The sequence below is a fragment of the Echinococcus granulosus genome, assembly GCF_000524195.1.
Source record: "Echinococcus granulosus chromosome Unknown EG_S00020, whole genome shotgun sequence".
Classification (NCBI taxonomy): Eukaryota; Metazoa; Platyhelminthes; class Cestoda; order Cyclophyllidea; family Taeniidae; genus Echinococcus; species Echinococcus granulosus.
This window is the reverse complement of record NW_020170400.1, coordinates 293,742-316,066: the sequence shown is the minus strand read 5'-3', so window position 1 is coordinate 316,066 and position 22,325 is coordinate 293,742. Positions and strand designations below refer to the sequence as shown.

At 39.4% G+C, this 22,325-nt stretch overlaps 2 protein-coding genes across 2 annotated transcripts in view; one reads left to right on the top strand and one right to left on the bottom strand. All coding sequences in view use genetic code 11, as the record gives it.

The window, feature by feature from the left end:
• EGR_03689 (Beta-hexosaminidase subunit alpha) overlaps positions 1 to 8,861 on the bottom strand; it is a gene marked incomplete at both ends in the record, with an annotated part of 34,695 nt that extends 25,834 nt beyond the window's left edge. The window contains 12 exons of the mRNA XM_024492938.1: positions 153 to 238; positions 1,950 to 2,293; positions 3,610 to 3,806; positions 3,922 to 4,046; positions 4,181 to 4,307; positions 4,513 to 4,668; positions 6,718 to 6,836; positions 7,448 to 7,579; positions 7,701 to 7,829; positions 8,024 to 8,107; positions 8,388 to 8,580; positions 8,713 to 8,861. Coding sequence (XP_024352595.1) covers positions 153 to 238; positions 1,950 to 2,293; positions 3,610 to 3,806; positions 3,922 to 4,046; positions 4,181 to 4,307; positions 4,513 to 4,668; positions 6,718 to 6,836; positions 7,448 to 7,579; positions 7,701 to 7,829; positions 8,024 to 8,107; positions 8,388 to 8,580; positions 8,713 to 8,861 — 1,841 coding nt within the window. The remainder of the gene's footprint in view (positions 1 to 152; positions 239 to 1,949; positions 2,294 to 3,609; positions 3,807 to 3,921; positions 4,047 to 4,180; positions 4,308 to 4,512; positions 4,669 to 6,717; positions 6,837 to 7,447; positions 7,580 to 7,700; positions 7,830 to 8,023; positions 8,108 to 8,387; positions 8,581 to 8,712) is intronic.
• Positions 8,862 to 9,787: 926 nt separating this feature from the next.
• EGR_03688 (Armadillo repeat-containing protein 2) lies at positions 9,788 to 21,457 on the top strand (the record flags this gene model as incomplete). Its single annotated transcript, XM_024492937.1, has 11 exons — positions 9,788 to 10,022; positions 13,019 to 13,055; positions 13,140 to 13,242; positions 13,375 to 13,692; positions 15,413 to 15,554; positions 15,895 to 16,029; positions 16,891 to 17,025; positions 17,780 to 18,053; positions 18,776 to 18,957; positions 20,568 to 20,715; positions 21,376 to 21,457. The coding sequence occupies 11 exons, from the start codon at positions 9,788 to 9,790 to the stop codon at positions 21,455 to 21,457; spliced, it is 1,791 nt and encodes a 596-aa protein (XP_024352594.1).
• Positions 21,458 to 22,325: the final 868 nt, after the last annotated feature.

The following is a 22,325-nucleotide window of genomic DNA, read 5'->3' as shown; positions in this document are numbered from 1 at the left end:
AAAAAAAAAAAAAAAAAAAACCCCAGAAGAATTGGTAATATGGCACAAAGAAAATATGGTATCTCACCTATGAATGAACCACCAAATGGAGTGATAAGGCGAGATTAAATCAAAAGACAAAAAAAAGAAAAGATGCATCACTCTAGACGTACTCTCTTGAAATGCTGTCACGACGATCTTGAAACCGGGTGTCATTGCTTCGCTGTTTGGAAACTGGAATCTGGGAGAATTCGATGTACTAAAGGGAAGAAGGCAAAGAAAATCAGAATGTTGTGACCCTCAATTTGTTTTACCTTACTGAGAAGTTTATTAGGAACTGATTAAATACCTACATAACACTATCCCTGGGTGTTTACTTTTTGTGTAGTAAGGTTCATTCTAGACCCGAATGCAGCCCGGGCTGGCCATTTTAAATCTCAGAAAACCGCAGTGTAGTTAATTCAAGCATGATGTAGGGGACACCATTACGCATACACAGAACCCACTATTGGATTCAACTGTTTCTGAAATCCGATACAACGCAAATGAACTTAGCTACTCCAGGAAAGGCACCCTTTAAATCAGTCACAATCTTATTAATTCATCTTTTAACCAAAAATTCCTCTCAAACTTAGAGAATAGGATCTAAGCATTTCTTGCGACTAACCAAAAAATTATATTATGTTGGGGTACATAATGCTGAAAACTCCACTTTGATTTGATTGGTAAGTTGCTAACCCGACGATTTCTAGATTGGCTACTTTTGTGGGATAAAGTGAACAGTTCGCAGGCCAAAGGAAACCAAAAATTAATTAGTAGGTATGCTACATTGATGTCCTCAAACTAAAGTACCTCGAATTTTTCCCTTGCGACAGTCATTAAAATGGCTTTGCATTGACAAAAACTAGAATAAAACGGAGATTCATCTAGTGAACAAACGCAATATCGGGGATTTAATTCCGGCCAAACCAAACTTTGTGCGATTTTGATGACATGTTGCATGGAATTATCTAAAAATCGCATTCCTTAAAAGCTATCAAAAAATATCACTTGAGCCAGGCATGCCTAGTAATGTCGTGTGGCAAACATCGACAATACATCATGCTGCTCAAATTGGGACAAGTCGGATGATAAGATCTTCTTGTAACTTGGCCTAGAAGTTATCCACAAAGATATTCAAGGTTGAAAAGAAATGCATAGATTTAATAGAGAGATGCAATATTTACTATTCCTTTATGATATTCAGGCAAGCGATTTAGTCCGACGCAACGAGCCCATATAGATGGACGTAATAGTTCTTTTTTGCTCCAGAGAATGGGAACTAGGGTAGCAACTAAAGCAACTTATTTCAGGCCCAGAATTTTGCAAAAGTCATGCGAAAAGTGATGGAAAGAAAGACGCACTGAAATGCAATACAGATGTAGGATTTGGACGAGAAAACCGGAATTTTGGGGTAATGAGATAAGCAGAGACCCTGTTCGCCACCAGCTTCAGGCTATAAAAAAAAAATAAAAAAGCAATGATCAGTAAATACGACCGACCAATCCCTTTTCCATGGTCAAAACGCTGCGGAGGCAAGGTGCACGAAACGCCATTTGGTGTGTACGTTTCTGAACTCTGCGACACCGAAAACTTTGAACACTTTTCCAGTCGGTAAAACATGATAGACCTCAGAATCAGATTATGTGGCCGAAGTTTGGAATAAGAGCCCCTACTTAAAATCTAGCGAACGCATACAACACAGTAAAGTAGTATGCCTCAACTCGCGCACATCTGTGACCTCCAACCAGAAGGTAAAAGTGGCAATTTTGGAATAATTAGTAAACGAGAATTTAAGAAAAACTTGACTTAGTAGACGCTGCAACGACAAGCATACCTAATTACAGGTGGAGTAAGATTTGACGATAAAATGTTGCAAAAAGGTGGAAAAGTTAGGTGGTGAATGCTATTATATCAGTTCGAATTCCTACCATGGCCTTAGATCTGGCTGTATTTGAGTCAAAAACGTAGAGGAAGTCGTCCTTACAGGTTTGATCACTGGAGGGTATAAAAAAGGATTCGATAGTGAGCATGATCCGTCCATTATCGAGAGGCGCATGAATAACAACTTCGCAGGAGAAAGCAAGAGGATACTGAGCGTAATAATTCTGTCCCAGAATTGTAGATGAGGCATTGGGCAACGCGTCAGATTCAAAATCATGCGAGTAAATGATGGCGCCACTCTCGAGATCATCTATTCGAAGAGTTTTTGTCTGCGACTCTTCTAGTCCAACGATCGATGTTGGCATCGACGTGCAATCTCTCGATAAAATGACTACAGCGTAAAAGTACTATCTTAGAGGGAGCTAAAAGTTCTATTTAAAGTGGACATATTAATAACCGAATTTCTTTTGAAATCACACTAACTAGTTAATATGACTGAGGGGTGAGCATCAAAAGATTGTGGCATGCAACATAATGAAATCAGAGCAAGTAGCGAGTAAGGTTTGCTTATGGGAAATAATACTGCTGGCCTCCACGAAAGACATTCAAGTGAAACTGAAAATCGACTGTACAAATAATAGTAAAACACACTATACTAGTTGTATATTTAGCTATGATTACAAAGTCAGAATAACGCTATCCAGATTTGGACTTCCTGTTGCATACATCAGTGTTAGAAATTATGACAAACAGAAGGAACGTTGATGTACAATTAAAGTTTTAAATAACTTACATTTCCTAGGGTTGGTAGCACTGCCGGTGGCCCAAATGCACATAGGTAGTGCAAGAAATAGAGTATATACAGGAAAAAATAAATGCATCCCTTCATATTCTCATCCGCCTAACGTTCATGTCATATTCGAGACCAATTTTGAAAATGTTCAGCCCAAGCGAGAATGGCCTAGCCAATCCGACCAATCAAAACACTGAATCGCCATTACCTTGCAGATCAATTTGCTTCAAAAAGAGATTTAATCACACTGTTTAAACATCACTGAGACAGTTGTTCTACTTAAATTACTTATAGGCTTTAGCTAAAGTATTCACAAAGTAATCATTAAAAAAATTTTTAACAAAATTTTTGGGGATTTTATTAACTGTTGTGCCCCAAAATGAATTGCTTCATAAGCAACATTTACATTCAGAATCGAAATGGGTTTTTAAGTAAAATTCTCCAAAGCTCCAAAGTAATTTACAACTTTTATTATTAAAAGGGTTTTTTGCGTTAGATATGCCCTAATTACCTGGACTTTTGACTTTGAGCCTTGGAGCAACTAATGCCATTATGCGAAAATGTATAATTGTAATGATATCTAGTTTACCCGTTCCGCTCTTTAATAACATGCAATCTTACCGGGATTTGACACTGTTTTCTTTGAGCGTCAAGATAATCGTGCTTGGCACTTTGATTGTATTCTGCAAATGTTTAGTGTGTATTTTCAACAAATGTGGAGTATACAAATAGCGAATCGCTAAGCCTGTGTAAAAGCTCTTTCAGTTATTCTTAGCATATCGATAAACGAACAGTTGGGTGTCGGAAAACACCTTTTAATGCTTGTGACGGTAAACCACCTTGATAATAGCCTCAAGTGTTATAGATTCGTCTGCAACTGATAGGGTGGGTAATGCACGTTTGCTTGAACACACCTTTTAGGTGACTGGCAGTCGACCACCCAACTACCTTCAGTAACTTGATGGCGGCTACAAACACTGACCACCATATGAGATATCTTTTCACAACCAGTCTCCCTGATGCAGGGGTCTGCGACCGGAGGCAGTAAAGAAAGACAACGGAATTATCATAGCTGCAAGTCAACAAGCTGGTTATAATAACCTTCTGTTGCCTTGGTAAAAAAAATGTGCAATAAAATTTTTAAATTTTTTTTATTTTTATACCCTTAGAACAAAGCAATAGAGCGGCCTTCTGGAACTTGTCCATGCCACGAAGGGATGTCGTACCGGTAGTTACGACATTTGCCATTCTTTCTAAACAGCGCCATTCGCACAACTCCGTCCACTTTATAAGGCTTCAAGTCGGTCGATTCTTGCCGTATTCTCCCAATGGTTTGCAGGTGAGCCCACACCTAAGAGTATAAATTAATGCCTACTGATGATGCATAAGTACAGTAGGCAATAACCTCTAATGGCAAAAATGTGCAAATTAAACTGAGGGTATAAATGGCGACATTATTCAATAAAATAAACGAAAATTTCTTACAGTAGCTACTTTTTCATTGATTTCATTGCCCCATAGGTAAATGTAGTGAAGACTGTCATTGTAGAGCAGTGCGTCGGCTAGGGCACAGAGACCCTTTTCCCGAATTTCATTGAAAGTTAAGTAGAGACTAAATGAAACACGCATAAAATTTCAGCTGCTCTTTACACAAATAAGCACATTTTCCCCGCAATTTAACACATAAAGGCACACACTTTGGGAGTTGCTTGCCATTATTTTCACCATAAATTACGTCCATTTAGAATTGATTAAATGTTACGATAAATGCTTTTGTTTCCCCTTGATAATCCCATTAGCTAGATGGATGCACTTACACAGCAAGACGATTGTTGTCCTTTTTCAGAGCTTTTGCAATGGCGATAGCGCCCTCGCATTGGACCCGGTTGTAGGAAAGGTCGAGAATTGTTAGTGAACAGCGATTACCAAGGGCCCGAGCAAGTGCAATTCCTCCATCGCGAGAAATTCTATTTCTGTATTAAAAGCTTAACTTTTGGAATCAATAGCTCACAGAGGTAACTGGCTAAATGAAGTGCAAATCAAAAGTCCATATAATCTGGCAAATATCCTGTTCATGCAATTTACGATGGTGAGAATGAATTCTTGCCTACTCTCTTCTTCTCCAAGGACAACTCAGACGCTAATAAGGTGGATCAACCCCCAATCTTGTTCACACTGCAAACAATAGAACCACTTTTACTGACACTTGAGTAAAATAACAGGTGACTTTAAGATAAAAAGACCAGTCGTCTATTCGGGCTCACGATAGCTTCCGGAACTAATTATCAACAGCCCTGAAGCCTATCCTTATGACTTTAAGAGAAAACCTCCGTAGTAAGATCCAGTCATCCCTATCGAAGGACTGGCTAAGGTGCCTTAATGGTAGGCCACAACCCTAAGTTTAAAAGATTTAGAAAAAATTCCTATGATAATTCAGTTCCAGAGATATAAAATTTAAAAGTGAAGTCAAGATCAATCAACGAGGTTTAGGATTTTTGTTTCGTTTTCCTAGTACCTTGATGAGGTGTCTGGGGGAGACTAATGAAATGCATCAGTGGTTGGCAGCATGCATTTGCGCTGACGGAAAGTAATGAGACCTGAGCAGATGGATTTTACTCACTTACTCACATTCACTAACAAATAGCAGTGACTGTGGAAGGCAGTTACTCTGTTATCTTTCGTTTTTTTTCCAAGCCCGTTGAGACAACGCGCCGTGCATGACTTTAAGGAAGAAATGGGATTTACATCGTTACATGTTGCTGGAGATGTTTCCATTTTCTAAAAACGCGCTTAAATCGGTTCTTTGGAAGAGTTTTCTTTTGTGTATAATCCCTAAACGCTTAAAATCTCTTGAATTTTGTGTTCACATTTACTTCTTCTGACTGAACAATATTAAACACGGAGGTTTTAGCTGTGCAATAAGCCGCTATAAGGCCAAGCAAAATATGAAAAAATGAGACCACTCTGCTCACTTAGCATTTAGCCAACATTCAGATGCCTACACACATCATCTCCAACTCACCCATTACCGTTGCCAAATTGAAGACTGGGTTTTTTCCTCTGGTTACATGGGATGGGAGCTCACGACCTACCCAAACTTAACCACAGACGTGGACGCAGACGCTAACTGACTGACAGCACCACTGGTCAGACGCAAATGAACCCCACTTCCAGGGGATGCACTTCTTAAAACTATGCTGATTCGTAGCGGTGGACTGCGGCTGAAGACCGAACAATTATGCCAAAGGTCTACCTACTCGATACAATACGGCTTGTAGGTGTGCAAAAGTACTTCTCAAGATACGTCTCCAACACCGTTACCATCTCCTTCTCATGCGGCCGTAAAAAAAACTTCTTGTCACTTTTGAGAAGATTTACCATTTAGGATGAAAGAAAGAGTGGTACTGCTTCATCTTCACCTTCATCGGTGTGTGGACCTGGTAGTCATGCTTTTGACACTCAAAAGATTGCTAGCTTTTAAAGTTCAATTTGCTAGAAAAGATACAAGTTCCGTATTAAAACAGTTCAGAGACCGTGAAGGCGATTATTTCAGTTGGCAAATCAAGGGCATACTACTACTTGTTACGTCACGAAATCCCTTCTTTATTCCAGGCGAGTATTTTGAAAAAAAATCGTCGATGAACGCAGTGTAATTGAAATAGAAATTAGAATTCCTCCGTAAGTATTTAATCTTATAGTTATTTACAAAATACACCAGCAGGAAGCCTTTACTTCTACCCTCGCTAGTTTTTTTGCTGTCATAGTGATGTGCTGATGTAACAACTTGGAGACATGAAAGTAGATTTAAACAACACATTCCAAACGTATATGGTGTTGAGCCACTTTTGGCCTTTGTTGCTTATTAGTATTCTTAAATAAAGCAATTCACAAATCTGTGAATTATTTTGGAACGTCACAGCAAATATACGCACCATCTAGAAGCTTGAATTGGAACGCACAGCTTACAAGAGACAGAACATAAAAAATTTCACGATCATAATCTTGCGTCTTGGGTGACTTACGCACTCAGGTCCAGGACTTGGAGGGTCTTGTTCGCCTCAAGGGCTTCGACCACGCGTTCAGCGCCATAATCGCGCATATTGCATCTGGATAGGTGTAACTCCTTCAAATTGGTATTCATCTATGCAAAATAAAGAAATCGCCAATTTTCTTCATGTCTTTTCCTCCAAAATGGGTGAAAAATTGCCAGGAGAGTAATTTGTGTGAGCACAGATGTCAAGTTTAAGAACCAATACTTTCGTGAAAATAACGGGCAATTTATTCCTACCGCCACCTGATTATGCGGTTGCCTACAGAGTCGAATTGTAAATGTTGCAAGCAAGTAAATCGGTTTTGTGGAATGGCTAAATATTTGACATTTTTATTCAATACAAAGTAGAAGAAAACCAATTTGTTTTGTGAGATAAGCACAGAAAGTTCCTCAATTATACTACTCGTGCAAGTATTCAGTAGTGCAACCGATGAAGCATGTTTAATGGGAAAACAGTCATTGCACATTAAATGAGGTGAAAACTGTTGCAATAAGTGGAAATTTAAAGGTTTCAAACCCCTCAAATCCGTCTTTATTACCTGTAAGATAAAGGGGAAAAGTACTACACTAAGACAATTTTGCCGTAATTTTTGCATTACAAAAACGAGCATTTCCAAGCATTTGCACCTGTCAATTCATTTTAAGTGGTAAAATAGCATGAAAAAGCAATAACCTAAAAGATAGTACCTTGTGCAACTTACACGTAACATTTCACATATTTGGACCGTCTGCTCTTCCTGACGGGTGAAGAGGATAAGGCGATCCATACTGAAGTAGTCAATGGTATTGTTTGTTCGAAGCACTGTTGAAAAGGCTATTGCACTAGAGATCTCCTTTATAATAAAAAAACAGATAGCTTTTCGCAGAAATTAGTAACGGATGAAATTATTGCATAAATAATAGGCAAATACCACCCGCTTAAAAGGGACAGAAATGAATGCAAATGAGGCTTACCAAATCGCATTCACCAACATCTAGCTGTGTAATTGTGGTGTTCCGTAGAAGGCCCCGAGCTAAGGCAATTCCGCCTGCGCGACCAATTGGATTCCCAGTCAATTTTAAGCGTTCCAATGTTCGATTCATCTGCAACACACCAGTGCCAGGCTGATGTCTGCTAGTTTGATGCATGTAGGCATTATTTTAAATTCACAGCTAAGTAGCAATGTAAAGTGGCTTTTTATTTTGAATTATTTACAAACCGTTTAGTTTGTGGGTTACGCGTTTATTCCTATTAATTTGGCCCGGTACTTAGTAATTGTAAAATTATGAGAAAGTACCTTCAAACCTTCACCAATCTCTTGAGCTCCTCGTTCCATGATATTATTTCCAGTTAAATTGAGTTCCTTCAGGCATCTGTCTTTCTTCAATGGGAAAAAATTGTCAAAAAAATCAAGTAAAACCAAAAAATATTAATAATGAATCAGTAGGTAGTTAAAAGGCCAGGCAATTTTACTTTAGTTAGCTGTAAATCTTGGTTTTAGAATTTCCACCTTGAAATATTCAGAATAAAATATAATTTTTTTTAAATGCTACTAACTTGCAGGCATTGTTCTTTGTGTCAACTAGTAGTAATTCAGACCCAGGTTTTATGTGTTTGTGGCAAGGGAGAAACAAATTTAGAAATCAAAAGCCTAATCTTACTTTGAGATAATTGGCCAGCGCAATAGCACCATCGTCTGTAATTTGGTTGAAGCGCAAGTCTAGACTGTTTATAATAGGCACATTAAGCAATGACGCGCAAAGGGAAGTGATATCATGGTCCCGTAAACGACAGGCTTTCTCAAGTGCATTGTTTCCGCAGAGTTTTAGGTAGACCCATTCAAAGTCTTCCAACCTTTAAAAAAAAGTTTAAGTTATCCAAAATTTTATTAATGTTTGGCTTTTTAATTTTGGTATGCAAATTAGAAATTGAAATTATTCTAACTAACAAAAAGGGCAAGATTATAAGCAAAAAATAAGCCAATACCCTTTATTGTAGTTTAATTCCTTTTGCATCATTTTAAGAATGAATTCTGGGGCTTTTTGGGTGGAATCATACTGAGAGCTGAGGAAGGACTGAATGAGGGCATTTAAACAGCACAACTTTCCGACCTTCTTTGTAAAAGTGATAGCCATCTCTTAACCAAAGTATAAAATAGGACGCGTTAAAGAGATAATAATAGGTTTAGAAGATAAATCCACTGCAAAACCTAAACTCACAAGTATTAATAAAGTCTTTTTACCGCTAAAAGCTCTAATTGGCACTTTTATAAACCCTGAAAGACTATCACTGCCTCGCAGTACCATATGGAATGTTAGGAAAGATTGCACGAGCCTTTGCAAAATTATTGCGAGGTTTTTAAAGTAGAATGCTTTAAAGCTAGTACAAACCATATACATACTGTCCTTAGTGTCTCAAATGCAGATTCGATGTTGTAGTAACATCAGGTTTAACTGCACTGCTGTTACGACCTTGAGATTTATAAAAACAGTATTACAATCACTATTATCAACAACTTAAACATATATATGCTAGAATAAAAAATAAATAATGATTTTATTATAACATTTTATAGAAAAATGGGAAGGCTGTCACAGGTGTTTAATTTATTTTTTGAGCGGCATTTTAAAATGCAGCGTTTGACTAAATCTAGTATCTACTGCAGTTGCTTCGTTTTTATGTTAAGTTTGTCATTTGGTTTTTAAGTATTCTACTGTTTATTTACACATTTACGCTTAAGATTTGATGGAATAAGCAAGGGCTTAGTTCCATACCCTTGACCTGTTTTTAACATTGCCATGATATATTTTTTCATTCCAATTTCTAGCTTGAGCCTTGTCTAAGAAGGACAATATTTTTGCAATTTTTGTACGCATTTGGACTTTTACCATTAGCTGAAGTTTATTTTTACACTACCCTCTATTCCTAAGTTATTCGACACTGTTGCGGTTTTTTTGCGCCCAATTTTATGAATTACAGTTTGAATAGGCCCACAAATATGTACTGCACTTGCTTTTAATGATATTTATATTTTATATGACAGCAAAGCGTTTGTTGTAAGATGGAAGTACCTAGTAGTCACAGAGCTGGATCTCAGTCCTCTCCGCGTCCTTTTTATTTACCGCCGTCAAAACAGATCACACCTTCAGCGATCGTTCGCGAATGTCGCGATTGGCTGCAGACTAGCGGTACACGACGTCCATTCACACCGAGACCGAAGGCACGTCATCTCTTTACTTACCTCAAAGATCCAAACTCACGTCCACCCACTACTTCCACTATCGTCTCCAGCGACGGTGAATTTACGCAAGTGTGTTCTTCGATCACGTATTTGACGTCTCTTTGTGATGTTTGCTAATTGGACAAAATTATTTACTTTTTTGAAAATCAGTAAATGTGAGAATTTAGTTAATTTTTTAGGCTCATAGTTGGCCTCCTTTTTCGTGAAATCCAGTTGAACAGACATCCCACTTAGGCAAATATTACCTGTCTTGATATTCGAAATATGTGTGTCACTATAACGCAATAAAATTTTCTAGATTAATCTTTTAGAAAAAGTTGGTACGATGCAAGATGGGCGAGGAGACTAGTTGTTTTCACGCAATGTTAGCTGTAAAAGTGGTAGAGGTTTGGCAAATCCCCTGATTCGTGACAGTGTGCTTCAAATGTAAACTTTTATTTGCTGACAAACTGCCTGATTAACCTGTAATGGGCAAAGTGTCTTGTATTTCAGACAGTACACCTCTTAGTTACCACACACTACTACTCCAGTTCTTGACGACTGAGGCGCTTCAGATGAACAAACTCACTATTTATGGCCTTCCTACTAAGAACAAAATGGCTGAGAGCTCTTTAAGGTGTGCACAAGAACTCTTTTTTGAGGAACAATTAGACGTAGTAGTGAATTAACCTAAAGAAAATCTTATTTGTGGTAGAATAAATGCAATACCTCATACCTCCTATCACTTACCGGCAAAAAGTTATGCATTCCGTGATGGAAGTGGGAGGCTCCACCGCCTCCATTTTCCCTTGATCATGTTCATCTGAGCGACGGATACACTTAGTAGTCAGTGCCGCGGATGCAGTTGAGGATAATCGGCACTTTTAGCTCCCTCTAATATTTACCAGTTAAGGCGATCTTGTCTGGTCGAAACGCAGTCCTTTCGGAACAAGTTAGGAGTGTGTTTGGGAAACTATGAAAAACGCGTGTTTGGTTGTAATGATGGTGCTTGTGGAGGCATAGGCTAAGAATAACGTTTTGTCATCTGCTTGAATACCTCCTCATCAATAGGCAACGAATGCACAAGAGTTGTTAGGACCGAACAGAATAGTTGCATCCACATTTCGCGTCTCAACTTCGTACTTCCTTACTACTTTACCTTGGTGCTGAGCATATATGCAGGTCACGCAACCATGGACGATGAAATTGCCCCACAGCCAACGTTAATACACTAGCAATGGTAAATTTGTGCCCCTACACAATCCATCTTCGCCACACTTTGCTTTTGACTGCCCTTGATTCGCCGGTCGCATGATTAGACAGGTTCACCTGTCATTCACCCTCCCCTATCTCCATCGTTTCCGCATGAGCCGTATCGGCCACTGCTAATGCCTTTTTAAATACATTGTTCTTTTGAAAAAATGAAACAGATTTTTAACTGTCCTGTGTTTTATTTGATGTTATATTGATATTACAGAATTCCCTTATTTTAAATACCACCTGAAGGCCATACTGTCAAGACGGAGATAGAGACCGAGATAGTGAGCAGTCTGCTTCGTTTGATGTAGATTTTAATCAAATATCCCACCTCTTAGCGTGTTAGAAAGAGATAATAAGTAAATCCCCGTTCTCTTAGTCAGTAATACATCACTTTACGAGCAGGACTGGAGGACGGCGACTCACAGTCTATCTGACAGTACCCCACATCAAGTGCATTTTATATACCAGTCATTGTCCATCTAAGAGCACGCTGTAAAGCAGTTAGGGAGCTTGTACTTTATAATTTCCCCCCTTTGCCACTTTTTGTCCCAAAATAAGCCTTTTTAAGCCACTTCAGGTGCAAATTACCTTCCTCCCCTAATACTTCTGCAACTTTACCCATCCGCGTCAGACGCCTTCCTTCCGTGATGATAACTCGAACAAATTAAGATGTTCCTTAGGGTCTAGTTTGCTTACCGGTACTAACAGTGTACCTTTCCGGGTCGTCTTAGAACCCTTCCAAATCAAAAATGTCGAAAGGGGTGGCTCATAACTCGGTTATAGAGGAACTTGGAGGTTTCCGTCAAAGCTGAAAGGCCGTGCGAACAAGGCGGAATTACTAGCTACAACGCAATGAATTCACACTTATTCGACACTGTTGCACCGTTGATATCTATATTTTCTGTAACGGCAGCATTGGACAAAGTGTAAAGTTCTCCAGTGACAGTGGAGGAGAGAAGGGGTTTCCCTTTTTCTGACTCCAAAACGTTGGTTATTGCGACGTGAGTCAGATTTGGACAGGCTATATTTTCTTTGGTCAGATTGTCTGGACCGGTACACAACACGGACCGAAGATTGGGTTAGGCGTTGGTACATCTCGGAAACTGCATCATGAGTGACAGTTGGATGCTGCTCTTCACGAAGGTCTACAAATTTGTTTGACTGAGGACTACAGGTGCAAATGGGCGATTAAACTAATTGCTGGTTAACACCTTCAGCTAGAAACGCTTGCACCTGTGGTTTTTCTTTTCCACCAGACTTCAACAAATCATCGGTCCCATGCATTATCAGCTTCTTTACCGCATACCAAAATGTGACAATAGATCACCAAAGTGTTGTCACAGGGACTCCACTGTCTCGTGAGAAAGTGTGGTCCTGTGGATTTCGTGATGGTTTCAGGTTAAAAAGTAGAAGATGAAGCCCCTACATGCCATTCCATTTAGCTAGACCGCTCTCAAACAAGTGGTCCCACCGTCTAATCCGTGAAGGAAACTCAGTGTTATCTCTTATAAAGACAGACATACACGCTGCGAGACATTTAAAACAAACGTTGCTCTCTTTTGTCTACTTAAGTAGCATGTTTTATTGGAAAAAAGTCAAAAATAAATACCGAGGCATTAAACGTCTCTTTGTTATGCACTGCTGATTTTTATTTAGGTAGGCAGTGAAGGTACAGCTACAAGAGGTTACTCTGATGATTTGTTTAAAGGTACGATTTTTCACTCCATTGATTGGATCAGAAGTTTCTTTGATTAATAGTCTACTTATTAGTTCTTTTTAACTTAAAAAAAGATTTTTCTAATTGACTTTTAGAGCAATCAGCTTTGGAGGCACAACCACGCTCGTCACGGTAAGCATGTTCATTTTCCTTCTTTTGGAAAAGGTTAATGACTTATGAAATAATAAAAAGAAAACATGTTTTCTTTTTATTTAGGACTACTTTGTCCAGTCGATGTCGATCTCGAGTTTTATCACCGATTATTGGCGAGAAGGCAATGAAAGTTGAGGGGATATCATGCGGAAGCCTTACCACAGCGGTACGAAAAAAAGTATTTCCCCGATTTTATCTATAAGAGGAAATCTTTTGTTTAAAAATAGGAATGAATATGTTTCATAAAAAAGATATCTTGGTGAATTGAGGCGGAAGGTTTCTCTGTTTTTTTTTTTAGAAAGCTGTTCAGCCAATTGCTCACCTACCTTCAAGATGTACTGAACAAGCACTCAATGAACTCCTTGATGGTCTCAATTATGCCACCTCCGAATTAAAGTCAATTGATAAGTCAAACGCCAATCAAGGAGGAAATAATGCCCCTGTTATTGTGAAAAAACTATTCAAGATGCTGGATGAGCTACATGGGCTGCTAACAAATAGCGCCTTTATGCATCCCACCACCAAGGTGAAAGACAAAGTCATTCAAACGCTGCTACGGGTAGCGGCTTTCCAGAATGCGGAAGTGCACTTCAAAGTGGTCAATCTAGGCATTTTGGTAATGATGTTCAATAGGGCTAACTTCAAAATTTCGGTTTGATTTATTATTTGTTCGATTCCTGCCTCCAAAGACCTAATTTTTTTTCGATTTCTTCAAAGTTAGGTCCAAAAGATGCAAAATTAGTGAAAATTTGCAAAATTATTTATCGGGTTGCAAAGGATGCGAAAAATGATGAAATCTTCTTACAAGATAGAAATTTTGTTGGTAAGGTGGAGATAATAGGCACCTTTCTCTTTACTGTTTTCAGCAGTACTCCAATAAATCATCTTAAGTAAAAAATAGTTGATTTATGACTAATTTGACGTTTATTTTATAACAAAGTGTAGAAGTTTTGATTGATATGATTTTTACAAATATTCTTAAGCAGGCAAGTTTAAAGCGTTTTGGTGATGGAATTACATAACTTTTAATTATGATGTTATCCTTTTGATTCGAAATTTTTAATGGAGGTCTTATTGTCTGCCTCCTGAATGGATTTGGCCTCGACTCTGAATCGTCTCTGGAGAACCTTACTACGGCTGGAATGGTTACGACGTTGGAAAGTCTTTTGTACACTTGTGGAGCAGTGAAATTTCTCACTGCATCTGCAATCACCAGAGAGGCATTTTGCACTCCAGAGCTGTTGCACACCTTAAGCGGCATCCACCAAGCGCTGGATTTATACTCCCGTACTTTGAACCCAAGTTTTGATGGGGACAGAGGCGACTCATTAAAGGAGACGGTTCATCATGTGCTTCTGCAGGTGACTATTTCAAATCATGCATCCACCGACGGGTTGTTAAGTAGGGCATGCATGATCACTTTATTTAATGATCCGGCTATTTGAACAACGGATTATGTCATTGTAATTTCCTCAGTAGTAGTTTAGGGAGTTATTTATTCTAAAATATCTCTTAGGTGACCTGTAAACGACCTTGAAATTCACTTTGTTGCAGAAAACTTTTTTGGAATATTTGTACTGTGTCTTAAAGAACTGCTTCAAAAAAGCCTTCTACTTCGAAAAAAATTGTAAGAACATTCTCCGACTTGCATGACTCTAATTACGCGTTGTGTTAAAATTAAGTAGCAGAGTAAACAAGTAAGTCCTTCCAGGGGGTATTTTTTGAAGCCTCTTCATTACGATGCGGTCGTTCATAAGGGTGTTTGAACAGATTAACTTCCATTACTTTCGTCTCCTGTGCAACTCATTTGTTATATCACATCGTACATAAGTTCGTCAATCACTCTGGCGCCAAAATAGCCCCAACTTTTAAAGGTTTTGCGTGCGTCATTAAAACCTTCAGAGAGCTTTTTTTTAACTAATGTTCCTGTCTTGTGTCGCTCATTTCCATGCTGTAAATGCTACTTCTCCAGATAACGGAAATATTTTGCGTTGCTTCGTCTGCTGAAAATGTCAGTAACTTGAAATTGTGCATTGTTGAGACTGGCGTTCTTCAAGTCGTCCTGAAATCCCTTTCACACCAATCTTCGGTTTCACCTTCTACCGTGTCAAATTCTGCAGACTTCCGCCGGATTCTCCTGAACTGGGCACGAACCATTGCACATGCGACCGAACATAGTTTTATTTGTCAACTCGTTGGAGGAGAGAATTCCTCATTATACTGCCGAGACTTCGTTAGGCTGATTCTCCTGCACAAGGACCAAATCGTACGATGTGATTTACAGGTCAATCTATAGAATTGACTTCAGTACAAGTGTTTGTACATTTCTTATTTAGGACGTTGTACTACGTCTCGCCTATGCACTGGGCAACGTAGCAGCACGCTGCGAAACCGCTAGAAGGACTATATTTTCCTCCAAAGAAAGCATTGCAAAAATGTGCATGTTGTGTCAAAAATATGCTGAAACGCTTTTAAACGGTTTGTTTAATCTTTCGCCGTTGCCCTTGATTATCCTCTAAGAACAAGCTTGTTGAAAAGTAAGCAGCAGTTAGGCTGTTTGACGTCAGTAAATGCTTACTTTTTATAACCTGAGGAGTTGAAAGTACACGGAAACGTCCCACAAAAATGTCCTTTAGGAAACACCTAGAAACTTAGAGATTCTACTGTGGTAAAGAGATTTTTACGCAATCATTTGTAAATATGAAAAGAATTTTCGACCATGCTACTGAAAAAGCAAATTTAGTAGTGAATTGCATTTAACTGACGATTTCCGTCTGTAATCTGCCTTTAAATTGGACACTTTCTTTTTCAATTCCAGCGAGACCGAATTCCTCAACTTATGATGTGTTAGTCAAGCTAACTCGCGTCATTGCCAATGCCTGCGTGGGGGCGGAGGGAGGCCTTCTGGCCGCGAACACACCCGAATGTACCTCCATGTTACTCAGGCTGTTGAGTAAGTTGAATTTCTTTAACGTATATTTCTACCGAAAGAGGAGTGCATTTCTGCAATTACGTCTCATAGATAAAGTAAAAAAGGTCTATGATATACATTATAAAAAAATTATGTGCCAATTGAACAGAATGTAAGCCCTCCAAAGGCGCTTGTTTTGACGTACCATTTGTCTCAATTGTATTAATTTAACGTGTCAGTATGGTGTACTGAAAGGATTTCTTGCAACTCGTAGACACTTGTCAAAATCATGTCGTCCTTTATACACGTAGTTATGGGCCAATCAATGTGGAACTCTTCAATGTTGTCTGTCCACTTTCTCTCGTTCTTTTTTTCGCGATCGCATTATAAAGTTTGGAGGAAATCCTGGGGGATGCGATCCCATCGTGCCTGTTTTACAAATCCGGTAAAAAGCGTTGAATTTTACCTAGGAGAGAGAGTAAGGAGTGCGTATCAGAATCCATCTTCCAGAAATGGTTTACACAATCATCCATTGCTACATAATTCTGGGAAAAAATCCATTATCTTTTTGATGTCTGTTTACACTTGCATAAACTGCGAGGTTTTTGACGTAATCTGTCAAGTTGTCCTCTCTTGCTTGTTGCATGTACATTGTGACAACTTACCGACTGATAGGTTAACTGACTGACTTGCTGTACTCGAGGTCCTTTTTAAAGTGCCGATTGTTAAGCGGACGTGCTTATTATTGGTTTACCCTAAACGATCCAATCAAGACAAGCCAATTGTCAAAGTGATTGTTGTGGCCGATTTCTAATTGGCCGTTGAGCTAATTGGCTTAAACTCTCCTTATAAAAAGACTCAAATAAATCCACAGCTAATGTTACTTTTTTGTTTTCTTTTAAGACATATCAACGACCACTGAATTGTCGAATGATGAGCTTTTGAATAACAGCCTAGCTGGATTGAATAACCTTACCTTTTACATGACGATGGAGAAAGACTCAGAACTACTCTCTCTTCAAGCCGACGTTGGTCAAGGTACTTCTTAAAAATAGGTTAAATCGGGTGGTCAAAAAATTTCTTTTTATTTTTGACACAACCTACATTAATGATTTGGCTGTTTTCCATGTAGTCGATTCCACGGCTGTGGATACTTCTCGAGTAGTTCTTTGTACAGCATTTGAAGATGGCTTGGCAAATGAGTCTGGTCTCACGTTTAGGAAAATTTCCCAACCTTAAATATTAAGCCCGGCTTGCCGTAAATTCGCACCCATCCGTATAACATGCAATATACTGTAAAGGCCACGCGAATCATGACAATTTGCTATGCAGTTGGGACTGTCTGCTGACTTCCTGATCCATCAAGCTGAGGCAGAAGAACCTTGGAGTCCCTCAAGTTGAGTGCCTTGCGTGTATTTGACGCGCCTTAGAGGTAGTTGTTCACTATTAATGATGTACTTTCTGAAGGTTCAACAACAGTCGCGGTTGGGATCCATCTGCTCGATCAGATGCAGTTTGGAGACGTGATGACAAGGTTCCTACTGTGCTGCAGCCCCATCTCTCATTCCTCTAATTGATGGTTGTCACCTTTTCTTGGTTGTAAAAAGCACATCTTTTCGTTTAAAACGAACACCCTGTTCTGCCTAAGTACCAGACTACTTAGCTTCCGGAGGCAAAACGCCTAGGGGAGGGAAAAATATAACATAAACCTATCTGGCCACTACAAGTTAATGATCTCCCCAAATGAGCAGCAGAACCCGAGTATAGATTACGAGTTTTTCTTTTTTTCTAGAATGCATCAAATTATTAAACAAGTTTTCTCACAAAAAAGAAACTTCCCTAAACATTGTGCGAGTCCTCGGCAATTTGACTCGAAGTACAGACATTCGAGCATCTATTGTGAGCTCCATCAGCTCAAATCTTGACGACCCCTGTCTGATTGATCATTTTTGGAGTCTTCTAAAATCTTGCGATGAAATTGTCTACAGCACGCTGGGAGTTCTTATCAACCTCATGCTGGAGCCTACCTTCCTCTCAGTGTTTCGTCGCCGAGACGGACTGCAGAAGTGAGTGGTAAATAACGTGACAGCTGGAACCAAGAAATTGCTGGTTATTAGAGAACTACCCCTGTTCCAAAACCACCATCAGTATTGAGACAGATCCTAAACTGCCTTACCTTTTATACAATCTCTATTAATGCCGATCGTGACCTTGATGGTAGATATTAAGGCGCAACCAGTGTGAAGTTTCGAGTCTTCAAAAGCGCGATTAACCATGCTAGCGAAGATGCAAGGAAAGACTAAACGGTTTTAGACATGACTAAAAGGCCACTTCTGGTGGTGGACCTTCCAGCGACATCCCAAATGCAGTAGTCTTGAGGATTCCAATCAAAAGATTTAGAGGTTATCCACTCTTGAATCGTGCAGAATGTATTGCAGGGGAATTCTGATGATACTTGTAAGCGATTCTCCCACTCAAAGGCCTGACAAATACCTTCAATGCCTTTGCACATGGCAAAGATCATGTGTTCATCTAGGGTGCTTTTTATTTAATCTCCATAGAAGAGCCATTCCCAATAAATGCTGCGAGATCCCTTCCTGACTCATAAAATAGGGACACTTTTACTGTCATTAAGGATTTTACCTTAACGGGTAGGAATGTTAGATCATGACTTTTTTGACAGAGCCATGGATTGCCCTCCCTAAATTTCACCGTATTCCGCATTCAACCCGCTTGAACAAGGTCAAAACAAAAAAGCCGAAATATTTTCGCATTTAAAATACTTCAGAATGGTGGATATAATGGGCACCTATGCTGGAATTGATTGGCAAACAGCAGCCCTGTCGGGAAAAGTGATGTGCAATTTTATCGCCTTCATTGACAGTGAAGCAGAAGCTGAAGAAGGAGGCAGTAAACCTCTGGGCCTTAAAAAACCGACTGAATTGGAGCCTCTTCTTCGCAAACTGATTGGTCTGTCCGCATGTTTTGTGCTTATCATGCTTAAGGTGTTACAAAAAAAAAAAACTATCTTTACGCATATCATGCTGCTTTTGCAAAAAGCTGATTAACTCGAACGGTATTAAAAGTAGAATTATTTTGTAACAAATTTGCTACTCATCATGGAGATCTAAATAGCTTCTTTCAAATGGTGAATGCAATGAAATAGGTAATATGTTGTAAGGTTTTGAGATTTACTTCAAGATGAAGGAATACACACTTCCCAGGCAGATTATACATACGACGTAGAGTAGGCCGTAGGACTATTTGCATGGCCGGAGGCCAACCCACCCGAGAAGGTGAAATTTCAGAGCACGTAAGTGGCTCCTTTAACAAAACCTTGAGTTAAGCAAACAACTACCTATTTAGATTTTACATCCTGTAGGATCTCAACTCCTCTCCGAGGTTGTGATAAGTCATTCCATTGTGGAGAAATACTTATTGTTAAGGCCTGAAAGGGTTGAGAGTCATGCCCGGAGGACTGCAGAAACAACTCGTATAGGCAAACACGTGGTCATACAAAGATATTACCACTGCATATTGGCTTAAGTACGTCGAAATTTGCCTGTAAATAGCCATCCTTGGTAAAGTCTTAAGTGATGCTAGATCATATCGCTTACATCTGCTTCAGATGGATGTCACAAATGGTAATAAGCACCAAAACTGTCACATTGTCTTATACTTCTCTCGTACGCGTTATGCCAACGTGATGGGGCACCTTGGAATGTTTGCTGTCGAACAACCTGATAGATCGAATAATAAGGAAGGAGAAGGGTCTTTGTATTCCATTGTTCAGCTGGAGCATAGACATATCATTAGTTTTCCTCAGACGAATCACTCCTTCCACCTCTATATTTTTAAAATCACATGCTCCTTCACTCTCACAAGACTAGGCTTGCTCCTCATGTATGTGTGTGGCGATTCTTTGACCTGTTGAGGACTTATAATCAAGCTATTGCTGAAACCAGTCCACTCGGTTTGTGTCAGCTCGATGTTAAGGAAAAGTTACTCTAGAGAAGTGGCTTAAACAGTCTAGACCAGTGAACCGACCTAAAGAAAGTCACATTCTTGTAAGCCAACAAAAAATCTTATGCCTGTGTTTTAAAGCTGGTTTTGGACAGATTTCTAATCTTAGAATTGCTGAGAGGGAGTTGCCACCGCACTTTCATTATTCCCATTCCTCTAGTAATATTTTTCAAGCTAACGAACATTACCTTAGAAGTTTAGACATGAAATGGAGTTAATAATGAGAAGATCGGAAAAAAATCCGTTAAACTGCGTTTTTTGTTTCAATTGAAAATCGTCTTAGGAATGTGGAATTCAAGGGCAGCTTGTGTCACTTCGGGAAACAATGTTTGCTCACACTGAAAATAAATACAATATTCTCTACCAGTATTTTTACTAATTTGGGTTTTCAACCAAAATTAAACCGCCAGATATTGCAAGGTTGCTGCACTTTACAAACTTATTTAAAGAATTCTATTTGACTAAGACATTTGCTACCTAAATGTCTACGAGTTAACCCAATGTTATTTTTCATGTGAGTAATATATGAGGACGAAATTGTTTTCCTTTCTTTTTAGACGCGAAGAGAGTTGAGGAGATGTATGGAGATATTGGATCCGGATCAAGTCTGGGAGATAACAACTGCAGTTGTCATCAGATCTGGAAGGCTACGTGGAAGGAGGAATTCCTACCCGTTGCATCCCATCTCTTATCCTTATTGAATAAGTTCTGCTAGTACTTTAAATTATTCCAAATGGACACGTTTTTCCGTGAAATAAAATTATGAGAGCAATAGTTTAGTAAGTGTAGAATAATGCGAGGAAAGTGGCAAGGTAGGAGGTACTACTGAAGTGAAGTAGGAGGATGTTGATAGTAGGAGGGGAGTGGTGTAAACTGGAGTGCGAGGAGGCGGACGCGTGGTTGCAGCAATGCACAGCATAAGTAATGGTGTAGGGCAGATGCAAGTGCTCGTGACACGGCGGGGCGGTGTAGCTGCCAGTTCAACAAACCTACCTGGCGATGGGTTCAGGGTGATAAGCAGGGGTCTGTCCCCAGATGGGGGCTCAGCATTGCACTTTACTGCGTTACAGCCTGTCACAAACTCTAATTGGGTTCTCTCGGTTGCATACTTTGCCAGTGGAGAGCATTTCGCCATCCGCCCCATTCCCACCGTATACTTTTTGTTGACTCGTTTACCAAAAGATCTCTTTGCCTCCTTTCGTATCTGATTTCTCGCCCGCCTAGGGGCCACCTTAGAAGCTTTAACTTGTTTATACGTCAATATTATATCTTCTTCCCTACTTCTATGAGTTTTCACGGCTTCTGGAAGACCTGGACGCCACAGAGCAATATGTAATACTTACGTTGTTTTAATGCACCTTTCAGGGAGGAGGCAAGCAGAAAATTCGAATCTCTGATTGGATTGTCCTCCCCCGTACCTAGAGACTACAGCTCCCCTCCTTCCTGAACATTGTATTTTCCCTCTCCATCTTGTCACCTTTAATAAAGGTATCCAAAGCGATTCAACCGGCCTTGTCTAAGAATGCTAGGAATAGGGAAGCGGAGACCGATGAGTCTCGCTCCACAAATAAGACTTAGACTCTTTAGGTACTTGCATGGACTCGAAAAATAACACATTTTTTTTGGCAAACGCCTCAGTAATACGCTGTATTACTATGGGGTTTTTCTCACCTTTGCGTTTGATTACACCGTTAATTAATTGGTCTAAAATTTTAATCCCTCTGGGCAGCATCAACTCCACGCCACGCAAATAGCACCAGTTCTTCTGTGCACCAGTACTGTTTATTTGTCATACCACTAGCTTTTTACGACATCGGAAAACATTGGGTGAGTTACAGTTGTAACGCCCCGAGACTTCCTCCACATAGAAAAGGTAGTGGGGCTACTGACATGAACCGAAAGCCAGCCCGCCCGGAGAGGCACAATGGTTAAGACAAAGTAGCCAAGCTAACAATCAGCATATTTCAATAATAGTGTTGAACATTTTCAGTATATTTGGTAAATTCATAAAGGCTGCAGTCGGTAAAAAAATCACCTAAATAAGAACAACAGGTCATTTGCCACCCTTCTTTTGACATATTATTGCCGACATCTGTGATGGATAGCCATGAGTAATTAGGGGTCAGGGCGATTATTAAAATATGTTTAGTTACTACTACTAACAAGGTGCTTTGTTTCTACAACAAATACTAAAACTAAAGCCTCAAAAATACTACTGAGTTTTTGTTTGGAACTAAAGATAACTATTAGTTTGTAGAGACCTTCAAAGAGTACCTTGTGGTTTTAATCGATCACGACCAGAGCGGCTCATCTAA